Source organism: Halyomorpha halys, unplaced genomic scaffold (assembly GCF_000696795.3).
Source record: "Halyomorpha halys isolate HHAL.00 unplaced genomic scaffold, Hhal_1.1 Scaffold34.1, whole genome shotgun sequence".
Classification (NCBI taxonomy): domain Eukaryota; kingdom Metazoa; phylum Arthropoda; class Insecta; order Hemiptera; family Pentatomidae; genus Halyomorpha; species Halyomorpha halys.
In genome coordinates this window covers 295,908-311,533 of record NW_027105031.1, presented here as the reverse complement: position 1 = coordinate 311,533, position 15,626 = coordinate 295,908, and the positions used below count along the sequence as shown (strand labels likewise).

The 15,626-nt window shown below is 31.9% G+C and overlaps 1 protein-coding gene across 1 annotated transcript in view; it reads left to right on the top strand.

The window, feature by feature from the left end:
* LOC106686264 (high affinity cationic amino acid transporter 1) overlaps positions 1–11,995 on the top strand; it is a 47,090-nt gene extending 35,095 nt beyond the window's left edge. Inside the window, exons 6-13 of the mRNA XM_014429460.3 lie at positions 3,552–3,676; positions 5,997–6,100; positions 6,260–6,399; positions 7,142–7,244; positions 8,073–8,224; positions 8,862–9,028; positions 10,196–10,304; positions 10,389–11,995. Coding sequence (XP_014284946.1) covers positions 3,552–3,676; positions 5,997–6,100; positions 6,260–6,399; positions 7,142–7,244; positions 8,073–8,224; positions 8,862–9,028; positions 10,196–10,304; positions 10,389–10,480 — 992 coding nt within the window. The 3' untranslated portion in view covers positions 10,481–11,995. The remainder of the gene's footprint in view (positions 1–3,551; positions 3,677–5,996; positions 6,101–6,259; positions 6,400–7,141; positions 7,245–8,072; positions 8,225–8,861; positions 9,029–10,195; positions 10,305–10,388) is intronic.
* Positions 11,996–15,626: the final 3,631 nt, after the last annotated feature.

Here is a 15,626-nt window from a genome sequence, read left to right as displayed (position 1 = left end):
AATCATTTTCAAATGTTAATGTCACGTATTGATCTTTCGAATAAAAAAAAAATTTTGATTACAATTTAATTTTTTGTGTTATTTTTTACAACTTCAAGTTCTATCGGGCTTAAAAAAACACCCTATATGAGTTCGAGAGAAAAATCGAAAGAGGATGTCCCCAGGGTTCGGTCCTAGGACCAGTTCTGTGGAAGCTGGTATTCGATGAATTGCTGGGGGAACTAGAGGACAAGAGGTTCCTTTCCACGGCTTACGTAGATGAACTGGCAGTCATCGTGGCCAAGAACAGCAGATTCAGATTAAAAACAGAAGCGGAGAGGTGTGCCAGTCTCGTAGGAGAGTGGTGCGAGAGGAGGAAGTTGAGTATGGCAGCAGCCAAGACTCAGGCCATACTTATAAGAGGCTCCACAGACAGGACTCATCATATCACCCTGGATATCCAAGGAGAGAGGGTTGGACCGAGTGAGGAGGTGACATATCTTGGTGTGAGGATAAGGACAGGGATAGGGGGTGCATTTTGGGGCCTCAGATACCCTGCAACGATGACCATATATAAAGGTGTGATCTTGGGTATTCTGAGATATTCATCCCCTGCCTAGAGCCGAAACCTCACGCAGGCACAGAAGAGAAGACTGGCCAACATACAGAGATTGGCTCTGCTGAGGGCCACGAAGACATACAGAACGGTGTCACATGAGGCGGTGCAGGTGCTGGCCGGAGCGATGCCCCTGGACCACATTTTTTATCATATTCATATATTTTAAATGTTAGGATTTATAATGTAGCTTAATGACTCGCATAGTTTTAACAATTTATTTATTTATAGTGTTATAATATTTTTTATATCTTAATAATTATTTTTTATAATTACTTTTGTTTTTACCCAGTATTTGATATTATAGTTTCCATATTTTTAAACTAGGAGATTCAGTATATGCCGTTGATATAGTTTTTTAATGGGTCCTCCATGCAGGTGAATTGGTTCTCGTGTCTGGTAATAAGATTCTGAATTGATAAAGCAGATCACCTTCATCAAAGGTCTCCCGGGAACACATGTAAGCGCCAAAATCATCGACGCCATCATAAACAATGCTAAGAATAGGAAAAAGATTGTGCGATGGTTTTTGCTCGATGTTGTTGGCGCTTTTGACAACGTTGGTCATGGACATATAGTGAGCTCACTGGAGGCGAGAGGCGTGTCACCTGACCTTAAAGCTGATCGCAGCTCTGCTAATCAAATGCTCTGGTTATCATAATGGACAAAGGAGAGCTGCGGTTGACAAAGCTGTCCCTTGGGAATACTGATGTCATCCAAACGGGAAAGGCCGACGACACCATTAAATACTTGGAATGGGGACGGCTAGTATTTGGAGAGTAGGTGGTGACGAAGCTGAATAATCATTTAGATAAATTAGTAGCTCATGTTTGCTAAAGCCCGAACAAAACATGAACGTTATCAACCAATACTTGTTCCCGGGCCTTTCTAACCCTCTCCAGGCTGCGCCCCATACGTCCTGATACGTCCTGCTATATTGGAGGGTATTGTTATCAATATCCGCAAGAGTATCAAGGCCATCATCGGGCTCTCTGCCAACAGCACTGGTCCATTGCCTAGCGACTGTCGAATATTCTGGATGCCCTATTCCAGTCTATATTTAGTTACGGTGCTTAAATCGCGGCTTGTGCCGATAGACTGGGCGTAGATCAGGGCTACCGAAGTATGAGAGCTGTACGGCAGTCGTTGTGAGAGAATGTATTCGAAGAATGGGCCAATTGCAGGTGGCAGGGTATTGGTGTTCGCCATTTCAAAGAGACCCCGAAAGCTAATAGATATGTGTGCGAGAAGCAGGTACTCTCAGGGTCAGAATGGGCGAACACCTTGAAATTAAATATAAACTACACACCCCTACGTGGGGTCCCATCAGCCAGTGGAGAGCAAGGAGAAGCTGGATCCCTCTGTTGCAAATGCGTCAGAGAGTCTGAAACACCAGCCCAGGTGCTGGGAAAATGCCCCAACAACTCCCTCGTTATAACACGTCGGCACCACAGAGTCAAAAAAGAATTTATGAAGTTTCTGGGAAAAAATGAATTCACCTGCTTTGATGGGGTTTATCGTATGGACACCGATGGATCGGTAAGATACGATGATATAGTAGCATTCTCTAAAACAGGAGGCACGATTCTGGTCTCGGATCCGACGGTGAAATTCGGAAATAATGACCTCGATCAGGTGGGTGGAGTGTAAAGGGGAAAAAAAGGAAATATATGAAAAATGTATCCCTTTCCTTAAGGAAAAATTCCGCGAGACCTTCGGAGAAAGAGAGATCGCCGTGAGTGGTCTCTGATTTGGGTCTCGCGGAACAATACCAGATAAACTAAACTAAACTAGGAGCTTCTTAGAAGACCTAGGTATTGGCATCAGGGATATAGTGATCTTGGCGGAAAATATTATTTTGGACTCCCTGGGGATCATACATCATCACCTGCAGGGAAGTAGCCCTAAGATTATTCACTGTGTTTTAATTTATGTATTTCCTTAACTTATTTATTTTTAACCTACCTATTAATTGAAGTATTTCTTTTAACTGACTTTTTTTCCCCCTAGATTTGTATCTTCATATATATATATATATATTTATTCATATTTGTATTTATTTATTATATATATAATTTATTTGTATAAACTGATTTACTGCGGTGACTATTAAATGTCCTGGGTTTGACTCCACATTGCTGTCTGATGATAAATTTGTTTAATTTGTTTAACGGATCGAGCATAGATAGCGGATCACTGGGAATGGGAGGTCTGAGAGAGTGAGAGAGAATTGTTAAGTAAAGAAAGAAAAGAGAAGTAAAATGAAATAAACCAAAATATTATTGTAGTTTATATTGTATTTAGTATTTGTAGTATTAGGATTTGTAGACTAGTAAGGGGAAAAAAAGGGAATTTTTTTTTTTTTTTGTTAAAACATTCGAATATATATATTGTGTAGATATCAGATCATGGATTGATTGGTATGCTGTGTAATGCAGCAACCTAATGTAATTGGGCAGCATGGCTGAATAAAGTGTTTCTCTCTCTACTGTAACAAAAGACTAGTGGACAAATTAGTAATTAACTTTGACTCGAGACGTGAGCATTTAGTTTTGTAAATTTCTAAATACATTCTTTCATTATAACATTTCATTTATTCTCTCGGAATTATTTGGGGTCCGAAACAAAGTAAAACCTAAATGACAAAAAAAATTGAAATTGCTGCGCCTCTAACCCGGATTCTTACCTCCATGACTCTTGCATATTGTGTAATTATGACCCATTTTTGTTTTGTATCAAGAATCAATATTATTTTTTTATTTCAAGTGTAAAAAAATTAATAAATACATTTATAAAGCTTCTAGTGTTTGAAAAACTATCACGTATTTTGATGAATTATAGATATTTCATCTACAAAATATATTTCATAAAATAATAAATTAATTTTGATTCACTGGTTTGATTATTTACGTTTTTATCATATAAAAACTCTATTAAATGTATGAATATTTTTTAGGTGGCGAAGCAAAGAATCCTCAAAAAACTATCCCCTTTGCTTTGATTGTAAGCATATCATTGGCCGTTTTAGTGTATGGATCCATATCAGCAACTTTTACTCTTATGTGGCCATACTTTGACCAGGTAAAATTAAATCAACAATGCATAGTAAGATTTATTTTTATTCAAGGACATCTCAATAATAATTACATTATAAAATGTATTGACTCTTAAATTGAAAACATTTCTGAGTAGCTTAAGATCATTTGAATTCGAAAGCCTTCCAGGACATATAAAAAACAATTTATCGAAAATGGCCTCTTGGCTTTCGTGTCTATTTAATTGAAATGATGAAAGAATGTTCAAAAAAACTGTTCCTTCTTGGTGTTCTGTAAGTGCCTTTGTAGGAAGAAACGTTTATATAATATTTATTGAAACAGTATCTAACATTTTCATTTAAGATCGCATTAGAACGAATGCTTCTTGAAATTAAATGAAATGATGACTCGTAATAAAAATTAATATGATGATAACATGATGATAGTACAACAGTTCAAATATTGCTTTTCAAAACATTATACCGAATAGCATCATATATATAGTTTTCTTAACTCATTATATATTAGCGTGAGTAAAATATATTGAACTATAGTTGAGATATTCATGATCTTTTTAATGACAACAACTAAACAAAAACTTTAATTTATTCCGATAGTTTTATCGTCCTATAAACTATCGCCACAAAAATGTGTGGGTAGAATTTACATTTTACCCAGCAGATGCTTTCTATGTTTATAATTAAGGACAATATTTTATGGCAGGAGGATTTTTTCGTACAGAGTGATGAATGCCAACTGAAATATTGGTGTCTACAAAAAGTATATACCTGAAAATGACCTAGAACAATTTAATAAATTACAAATCGATGATTGACGGTGTGAACTTGAAGATGTCATGGCTTCATCAAGAAGAACGAAAATATTTTTCAACACTTTATTGATTGCTTACCTTTCGACTAACAATGTAGGTCTTCATCAGAGCTAAAATAAAAAGATACAAAGAAAGTTAACCTAATGTAAGAGTTAAAAGGGTGGCATTAAAAAAAACAGATGCTATGGTGAAGGTATAAAAAAATCCTATATGAACAAAGTATCATACAACTATTTAGACAATAAATAGTTAAAAACTATATCCTTCAAATTAAATACATTGTACTTCTTTTCTACAGCCTTTATGTTTTAAACCTCAAATTGACGATAAAGAAATATTTGAATATTATAAATGTTTTATATATCGAAAGTATATATTAACACGTAAAAAACTAAATAACCATTATGACTAATCAAAGTGATTATCTCTTCAGCTGAAAAAAAAAAAAATGCAAAAAAAGGTAGACACAGGGAAGCTACTTTTAAATCGTTTCAAACTCTTTCAAGAAGCCACATCAAAATTCTAAAATAAAACAAAGAAACAAAATAAAAACACCCATAATGGGAGATTTGGACTCTCAAAAGAATTCGTCAAAAACAATAGAACTAAACCAATTATGCTGTAACTTTCGAATTGCCATCGCTCATGACCAATGTTTACTTAAGTTGCCTACTGCGATATAATATTGTTCCCAAGAAACATTTACAGTCCGAACAATAGACATTAGGAAAGACATATTTTATGAGTAAAAAATGTTTTATGGCTGAAAAGGCATAATTATGGAAGAGGTTGTTCTCCTTTGTTTGTTTTAGTAAGGACAAAATTATGCAGTTAAACATGAATATCTAGTGAATAGAAAAAATTGAAAAACTTGTTCATTATGAAAATTATAAAGAATATATTTGCTTAGAAAGCGAGTGTTAATTTCTGAGAATCATTCAGGGTGTATAATTTCATCGATCTTTTCTACATATATTTTAGATGAAGATTTTTCATATTATGGCTAGCGAGATAAAACTAAATTGTTGAGTGGAGCGCAAACACCACCAAGTTGCCACAACTTAATTTATTGTGATTGTATTATAAAATTTTAAATGTATATAAATCATAAAAATAGTAATCAAGAGTTTTTATTAAGCAGCTAATAAGAGACACAGTAACTGAACATTTTAACATAAATTTAATTATGTGGGGGATGTGGTAGCCCAGCACTAATCTAGGCTACATTGGTCTTCTGTGGAGGATTGGAGCCAAAAAACTAAATTGATTACAAAATTATGTTGGTATGATTAGCAAGTAACTAGGTATTGGGTCTTCTGAATCAGTGGGGGAGTCAGTGTGGAGAATAATCTAAAAAGTTTGAGAGACCTATATTCTGTAAAAAAAGTTTACTGTTTGGATCACCAAAGTTATTGAAAGGCCACAAGTTATGGTTAATTAAGAAACACAATGACTGAAATACTCAAAAGGATTCATTGTGAAATATTTGCAATTGGGACTAAGATATTTTTTTTTTTTTTGTTTTTTGTTTAAGAACTTAAAGAAAGGCTCGCCTTATCCATATGTACTAGAAAACCTGGGTCTCACTAACATGAAATGGGCTGTGACTATCGGAGCTTTAGCAGCAGTAACAGGATGGTATGTTAACTCAGTTTCTTCTTAAATGTTGAAAACAGAAATATTTAATATTTCAATTACAAAAATTTAAAAACTGTTTACCAATAATTCTATATTTCACTTGATTAATGTATTATTAAAAATTTATATTTTATGAGTTATTAACAATTTGTATTTTAGCACACTTTCCTCTGTGTTTGGAATGGCTCGAATTGTCTATTCTATTGCCGAAGACGGCCTTCTCTTCCGACCAATGTCAGTGATAAACAGATTTACAAAAACACCTGTCAACGCTACCATTGCGACTGGCTTGCTCACAGGTAATGCAATAAACAAAAAAAAAAAAGGAGATTTTTTTTATTTTTCGATCATGTTAAGAAATCATGGACATTAATATTTAAAAATTATTTACAGTACTGAAATCATTAGACAATAAATAAGTAATTATATATACTCATCTGATGTTCACCAATCAGTTCAGTATTTATTAACAATTTAGGAATCTGCTTGTTACTAAGCCCTGCAACCTAACACACCCATCTTTTACATTAAACACACCAGAATTTTGTGTTGATCCACACAGGTCCTGCTATTTGAATTAATTATTTTATATGAAATACTTTGGTATTATCTGTTGACATAAGATTAATAGGGAGGCAGTTTGATCCTGACTGGTTTCCATGGATCATTCATACATGATCTACTGACAATATTCAAATCAAAACATTATAACATTGAAATAGAAAAAATAAATATACTTTTATAATTTTTTTAGCACTGCATACTATCTATTAGATCCTGTGAGGAATCGGAAATAGTAAATACAGGTAAAAGCTTTAGGTAGATCGCACCTGTCAACAGTACTAATATATATATAATCACAACTAGTCAACCGGTAAGAAAATCTTTTGCTGAGTTGATTATGACCTTACCAAATATTTTAGAGGTTTTCCTGAATATAACTCCTGCAAGATTCAAACAGTTATCATATTGGGTCATTATTTTCAAATTAATAGCAATTCATAGAATAAATATTGATTATTTATGTGATCTGTTATACAGGATTCTTGTCAGTAATCTTCAGCACAGAACAGTTAATAGATATGACATCACTTGGAACATTAATGGCATATACAATGGTCGCAATTTGTGTCCTTCTTCTTAGGTAGGTTATACAAATTATTATTTATTTTTTTAAGTCATATGGCTATTACAACAAAATAGCCATTTTTAAAGTTAAACCACTAATATAAAATGAAATAACTTCCATCTCAATATTTAAAATTTTATTAAATGGTATTATGGGGTAGTAACAAATGATGTAATCATTATAAAAATTGAATGGGACAACAATTTCTAACCAATCTAATCAAATTTAAAAAGAAATTATGTAATGACAGAATGGAAGACTTTTTTTCCAGAAAGAACTTGAGATAATCAGGGCTTAAGTATCAAGCTTGAGCTCATTTTTTTTTTTGTTTATCCTCTATCTGGCTATTAACAGCACAGGATATGGTTATCTTATAGGTTACAATAATATCTAACATATTCTAGCCAAAGAAGGAATGTTAAGATTTATTATGTGGTTTTGCACAATGAATTTTAATCCACTGAGGTCACATTTGAACCAATATTATTTCTGACTGAAGGTTGCTATGGTTGCTTTAACAGTCCCTGCAACCACAAACTAAAACTTTTTATTTCTTAATAAAAAATATATATTTACTGTAATAGTAAATTAGTACATTTTTTTCTTGGTAGTTGAACAAACTATTGTATCATTTCACAATACAATTACAACTATTTTAGAAATTCCAGCACTTACCTCCTTTCTCAAAACAAAGCCTCGATTAATGAACAGAATTATGATTAAATAAATCAAATGTAATACAATGGCAGTAAAAAAAAAAATAGTCAAGATTAACAGCTTATTTTCTTTATTGATTTTTATAATTATTTAGACTACTTTAAACTGATTTTTTTTTTTCTGAAGGTATGAAGATAAGGGTATGGAAACTGTTTATTTATTGAAGATGAAACAAGAATATAACTCCTCGCTAAGAAAAATATTTAATACACCAATTACCTATAATGAACCTAATGAGCTAACAAGTATGACAGTCAAATGTGCTACCTATACAGTTGGTAAGTAGTTAGTAATACTATTAATGAAATAAATACTAACATGCAATGGGTAATGGGTATAATATATAGAAAAATACATTTAATTATAAAAATCAACATTTTGAGTAAATGTCAATTCATCAGCCAGGTTTTGTATAGGGTATAATAAATACAACTGAATTATATTGAAAGTTGGAGTGCATTATAAATTAACTGTATAATATCAAAATAAATATTGGACTCACCATTTCTATGCAAACTTCATTACTAAAGTAGCAATTGAATAGTTGTTCAATTACTTCATTTCTAAAAGGTGTGGTTTCAGTTTCTACCTTCAACGGCAAAAATTTATTTCTTCAATAATAAATTACTACTTCAAAATAAAACATGGATTTTCTACTTCAGAATTATAGTAGTCAACACAAAGGTTCACATTGTAACTCTTTATTAAGTAAGTCCAAGCAGGGTTGTGGATTTTTGGGAAGGGAAATATGGACCTTCTACACTTTAAAAACATTGGTTATATATACAAAATATGTTTTGGTTCCTCACTGGAGTTCATTCTACAATGATTACTGATTTATTCATGCAATATTTACTTTATAAAAATGAAATCATGTGATTATTTTTATGTACATCTTTAACAATATGATTACAGTATTAGTGTCAGCACTGCTGGGATCAATATTCGCCTTTGGAATTGATAAACTTATGGCTTCAGAACCTGTTATTCTCCTTTGTACAATAGCATTGGCAATTATGATGGTCATTGCCCTAGCTGTTATTGCAAGGCAACCAAAATCAAAAGCTGAATTAAAATTTAAGGTAATTAAATCAGAACATTTAGTGGTCATCGTTAATACATATTTACTCAGTTAAAATTTTGAAAAGGTGGTTATCATTAATTATGATGAACTATGAATCATTATAAAATTTTAAAATAAATTATTTAGTGTCTGCAGCTTTATACAAAGTTAACACTAAATTGATAATAATTAATATAAATGTAATGCTATTTGATTTTTTTTTTTTTAACAGTAATGAAATTACTAAATTTATGACTTCATAAGTGACTGATATTTCGTTGTGTTCTTTGGGGACTAAGCTAAAAAAATAGTCCTTAAAACTTCAGGACGGAATGTACAAAAGTAATCAGACAAGATTAAAAAAATGAAGCATTTTTAAAAAAAAATATTTTATTGTTTAAACTGGAATGATCTCCTTAATGAAGCATATTGAAAATAAATAACAAAACTTAGAATAGACATAGCAATATATTAATTTTGTTATTATTATTTTTTATTTCTTAAAGCAAGAACTACTTTACTATTTGTGACGACTATTTTTTTTTATTATTAAATTCCTTTAATATTTCAAGTATAATGAGTCAATACCAAAGTACTTTAATCATTTCTTATTACTTCAGTTTCTTTAAACTTTATTCATCACTAATTATATGAATATAAATTTTATCATATGAAATGATAGTTTTAGGCAGAATTAGTAGAAAACAAAACATAATAACGCATTAATCTGAAAATATTTATATATTAGTAATCAGAGTATTACTTTAATTTTAAAGGAATACGTCATGATCAAACTACATGGTTTATGATTTTCCGTTTCTAAGTCCATTTAGAAATGCTTGTAACCCCACTCTGTCCTAATTTATTATTTCTCTCGTGAAGAGAAAAAAATAATCTTTGGGGACTAAGCTAAAAAAATAGTCCTTAAAACTTCAGGACGGAATGTACAAAAGTAATCAGACAAGATTAAAAAAATGAAGCATTTTTTAAAAAAAATATTTTATTAGAATTTATTTTTCAATTCATTTTGAATCAAACCTAGATGATATTAGTTTCAAAGTTGTATAGACTAACATGGTTTACACGGTTTTAAACAACCACATATTGTATATGTTAAAATAAATCTGTTTCAGAAATACAACTATCATGAAACTTTTCTATGTGTTCAAATGTCACTAATTTTCAGGTCAAGCCCGTCCCTTATTTACCTGCATTATCAATGTTCATCAATATTTACTTAATGCTAAAACTGAATGTAATGACTTGGATTCGTTTTGGAGTCTGGCTGATCCTAGGTAAATCATGCACAAGTGTTAATAAAAAAAATCCATTTTTATTTTTATATTTATTTGTATTATTTTTTACTTCTTTTGTTTTAGGCTTGTTAGTATACTTTATATATGGAATGCAGCATAGTAAAGAAAGGAAAAATCATGAGGGTATTCCACAACGTGAAGCTAAGAAATCATAAATTTTATAACAATGAACTGCTTTTTATTAAACCATTGATGTTCACATAAAGCGAAAGTGACAGTATAAATGGTTTTTTATTATTGAAGTATATGGTATAAATTTGAAAGAACAAAAAACAGAATAAGATAAATACAACTTATATTAGAGGACTGTTTTGTAAATTTATTAATAATTGGCAAATATACAAAAACATTATCAATACTATCATATTATTTGTTGTCTAATCAATGAAAGAAACTGAAAAATATGTTAAAAGTCTATTCATTATACCATATACCGAGTTGGAACCTAAGATATTATGTTTATGTGATATGATATTGTAACTAAACTTAAATATGTAAATACATATTAACTACTTATTTTTAGTGAAATTTATGATTTATTTTGCTTTAAAAGCTTGTTGCTTGTTGTAAATAATAAATATGCATAGCGAAAACATGATTAGAAAATTTTAAGAACAGTAAACTATATACCAAACTAAAGTATTATTCGACTTGAAAATTTACTAATCTTAATAAACTTAACCATGAATAGATTAATTTGTTCACTCACTCAAACACATAAATATGCTTCATGAATTTGTATTAAAAAAAAAAACTTTATTTTATTAATATATCATAACTCTATGAAAATAATTTTTTTCAAAAATTTTAATTATATGTTTTTACTATTGTTCATAAGTTTCTTAATATTAAAATAAACTTGGTTTATGGTTGTTGCTAGAGTAAATATTAGTTTCAAGACATAACGTACTTAATTAACCCTATTAGTGCCAACCAAGCAGATGGTAGTACTACGAATAACAATTTATCGTTGTTCAGCACTTAAAGATTATTTAATTGTCATGAAATGCAGTTCTGCTAGAACTTGAATATGTTTGACTTTTTCTCCTTGAATGAAATTATTTTAAAATAGAAAAATATTCTGTACCCATTAATATTTTTATTAAATTACTATTATATTTAATTTCATAACTGCAAAATGTAATGTTCTGTAAACATAAATCAGAAACATTTCTTGTACCTGATATATTTTTTTATAAATACCATTTTGACTTGAACCACACAAATTTCCTATATTCCAGAGTTTTTAAAATTGAGAATGTGACATTCTTTCAACTCAAGGCTTACACAATTTTCCAATCGTAAGAAAAAGGTAATGGTATTTTTTGAATCATGAAGTATTTAAGAGAAAGTGTTAGGCCACCAGACATGGTCAACATTAATGTTACAATAAATCCCTCACAGTCAATATTTTAATGAAATTAGATATTATCTCAATAATATTTACCATGTAATAGGTTATTAAAAGCAATTATAACTTGGATGTTGAAACTGAGATTCAAGAACAGCATATTTTTTTCAAAGCTGTGATCTCAGTAAAACATGTACCTGTAATTTATATATACTCTACCTCAAGATCTTAAAAATATAAGAGAGAATGTATTCTGAAATACTATATTTATATGTACATTTTTATTTATATTTTAAATAAAATTAACTTTAACAATTGATGTTTGTAAACCTCAATAAATCAAAATTGAAAAACAGGTTTTTCTTCAAAACCCAATTTAAGCTGAGCCAGCTTTGTTTGTTGGTCTTTTCGTTTTTGAAAAACTTCTTTGGTCATCAGCACCATTTATTTATTTTATTTGTCATTATTGCTTTTTTATCACATGTAAAAACAATTTTTTTGTTCCCTCACTTTCTTTTTTTTCCCCCCCTTTTAATTTTTATTAGTTTAGAAGTTATTTTTATTAGTTTAGAAGTTATTTTTATTAGTTTAAAAGTTTGTTCTAATCATTATTTTTTTATTAATCATTTTTCATGTTTTAGTTATTCCTTCTGTAGAATTAATACAGATGACAGAAATTCAGTCAATGGTTATAGTGTCGAATGTATGATATTTAAAACTTAATCTCAGAGTAGAGAAATGCAAAGAACAGTTGCATTATATACCTTTTGTTTAAAACAACAGTTCAGAAAATCAATGTTAAAAGGTGACATTCTATCAATAAGACTATCAATAATGGGTATATCTAGTTATTTTTTATTAATAGGACGACAAAATCACAGTTAAAACCAGAACATTAAAATTTTTCTTAACTTTACTTATGCCCATCCTCAACATATTTTATAAAAACTGAAACCATTTTATGCGCTCTATCAAGTTGAAAATAAAAAATAAATTGATTCCAAACATACAATGAAAACAATGGCGAAGAATTATTGGACAATCACAATTGAGATGATATAATTGGACTCTGATATTATTTAAACATCCAGAAATAACTGACAGAAATGATAAACACCACAGAAAAAGGTGGGAATAAATTGGCTGAAAGACACTGTTACAACCAAAATATGAGAAAAATGGCAGACGAGTTCGCACGAACAACAGGTCTTGACAAACATATTTATTTCCAGACTTTGGAGAGAAAGTCACTTAAAATTTTGAAAATCCATGAGACCAAATCTGGACCACGGTGAGAGAGGTAGTTCCGGCCACATGTATTTGTGTAAGGGATTATTCTAAAAGCTTGTTTATTTATTATCTTTAGGTGTTTATGTTTAGCTGAAAGATTTAAACGAGTAAAAGCACAGTGACCTCATTGATCCAAAATGCACATTTAACACTCTGCATGGAACATCTCCCACAGATCAGTTAAAATGAACACCGGCCTCTCAGACCGGGAGAGCAATTTTCTCTATTTAAAATCAGTTTTAATGAAAAGGTTTGACTAAAGGAAAGTTTTATGCATCATATATTTTATTAAAGCAATTATTTGACAAAAATATAATTGTTTTAAACAATACAGATGAAAATTGGTAACTAGAGCTTATATCATAAAAAATTCAAATAATATAAAGTAAAATTGAGGAACATTTAAATGATTACCAATTATTATAGAAAAGTTTTATAATCGATAGATATACGAAAAATTTTACTAATTACAATTTGGAAACACATTCATTACATATTTTCATGGAGCATTCTAGACAATTAGGGATATTACACTGAACAAATTTGTAATTTGTTTTACCCTCCTTTTGGAATAGTTTCTGAGACGTTCCTGGATCTATTTCCTGGACCACTCCAGGATCAATGGATATTAAACAATTTTTATATTTGTTTTGAGAGTATCAGGTAAATTCACTATTTTCAAACGTCGGCAAAGATGTTTTTTTTTTATTGATGACAATCCAAGTTCCGATATTACCAGTGGCCATCTTCTGGTTTTACGATTACCTGTTGGTGAAATTGTAGGTTCGTTCCTTTCCCATCACACGAGAGTTCGCTGTAAGAGGAATGTTCTGACCTTTCTTCTTCATCTTCACGAGGGACATAGGAATCTTCAGAGTCCAGTTCAACATCCGATTCTTCTTCAGAATCAGCAGCTAATGGCATGTCTATAATTCTCCTGGCACGAGAAGAAACGTTCTTCGTTGCACCACTCATAAGTATGACCTCTGACGACATTATAAGGACTAGTTAAAGAAATAAATTAAAAATAATACCATAATATACAAAAAAGGAATACCGGTTTCAGAGGGCGTACCACAATTAAGGGAACACGGGTCTTACAGACCGGGAAAAAGATGCTCAAAACAAGAATAACGGTCTACCAGACCGGAAAAAAACTTACCTTAGAAGGAAGACCGGTCCAAGAGACCCAGTAGACTTCGGAAAACCGGGAATAGGTAGGATAGAGGTGCGAGGACACAAGGTCTGATGCAACCATTACTTGAGTTAGGAGTTAACTGTGACTGTCAAAGATGATGAGCGTAGAAAGAAGTATGCTTCTTGTTCTAGAGCCTAATTTTGAAACTATCCCGATCCCGCAGACCGGTGTTCCTTGCAGAGGATTAAGTAAGATTATTTTGAAATATTTTTTTTCGAGGGTACCCCATTTCCCCTAAGTCAGAAGTGCGTATGGGGCGTACATGGTTTAATTTCTGGCTTAGTGGTTTACAGACTTCTATGGATTGGGAACCACAGGTTTAGATGTATGATGAGTTGAAATGAGAGTGCCTACCCTGATTCACCCTGGGAACATTGGGAACATCCAGAACACCTAAGTTTAGGTCAGGCCTTGAAAATCATCAGAGAATAATATCTTGACTGCTCAACATTTTTCTTTAATTTGGGAAAAAAAGGAAGTTTAAATAAAGCAAGATATTGAAATTTATTAATTTATTGACATTTATAACTGTACATAAAATACAACAAGTAAATTTGAAGTAAGATCATATTGTTGAGAAGGTGCTTGATTGTGAACTTAGGAAACAGGTCACCTTCCACAGAAATCAAAGGGGTTTTATAAAGGGCCTTCCGGGAGCGCACGTCAACGCGAGAATTATCGATGCGATTTTGAAAGATGCAAGAAAAGTAATTGCGCGGTGGTATTTCTCAACGTTGTTGGTGCCTTTGTCAATGTTGGCCATGATCATATTGTGAGCTCACTGAAGGCGAGGGGCGTGTCGCCGGATCTCAGAGATGTGATTTCGGCTCTCCTTACTACAAATAACATCAAAATAAATGCAGGTACCCACCCAACAAGCCAAATCAGAGTAAAGCGTGGAGTACCTCAAGGCGGCCCCTTGTCGTCTTCGCTATTTAACCTGACCATAGACCATCTATACCACGACCTGTGTGAGCAAAGCTTCGTAAGTAAATATGGATATAAGATTAATAGCGACCAATATTGTGTGGTACTCACAGGGTTCGCGGATGTCCAGGCGGTTTCAGCGTGCGACAGGGTTGCTGCGGAAAGAGTCATTGATAGCGTACAGAGGACGTTCAAAGAAATCGATTTGGCATTGAATCCTCAAAAGAGTGTGGGCATCGTCATAAATAAGGGAGAGCTGGAATCGACGAAGTTCCCCCTCGAGAACGGAGATAGCATCCTGCGTAGATGCGGATGGGTCCACAAGATATGCGGATATTGTTGCTTTTCCTAAGAAGGGAAAATCGGCAATTTTCTGGATCCTATAGTGAGATATGAAAATAACGACCTTGACCAGGCAAATAAGGTAGAAAGGGAAAAGAAGGAAATCTACGATAAATGTATCCCTTTCCTCAAGGAGAATTTTCGTGAGGGCTTCGGAGAACGAGACTTCAAAGTGAGAGGCTTCTGGCTCGGA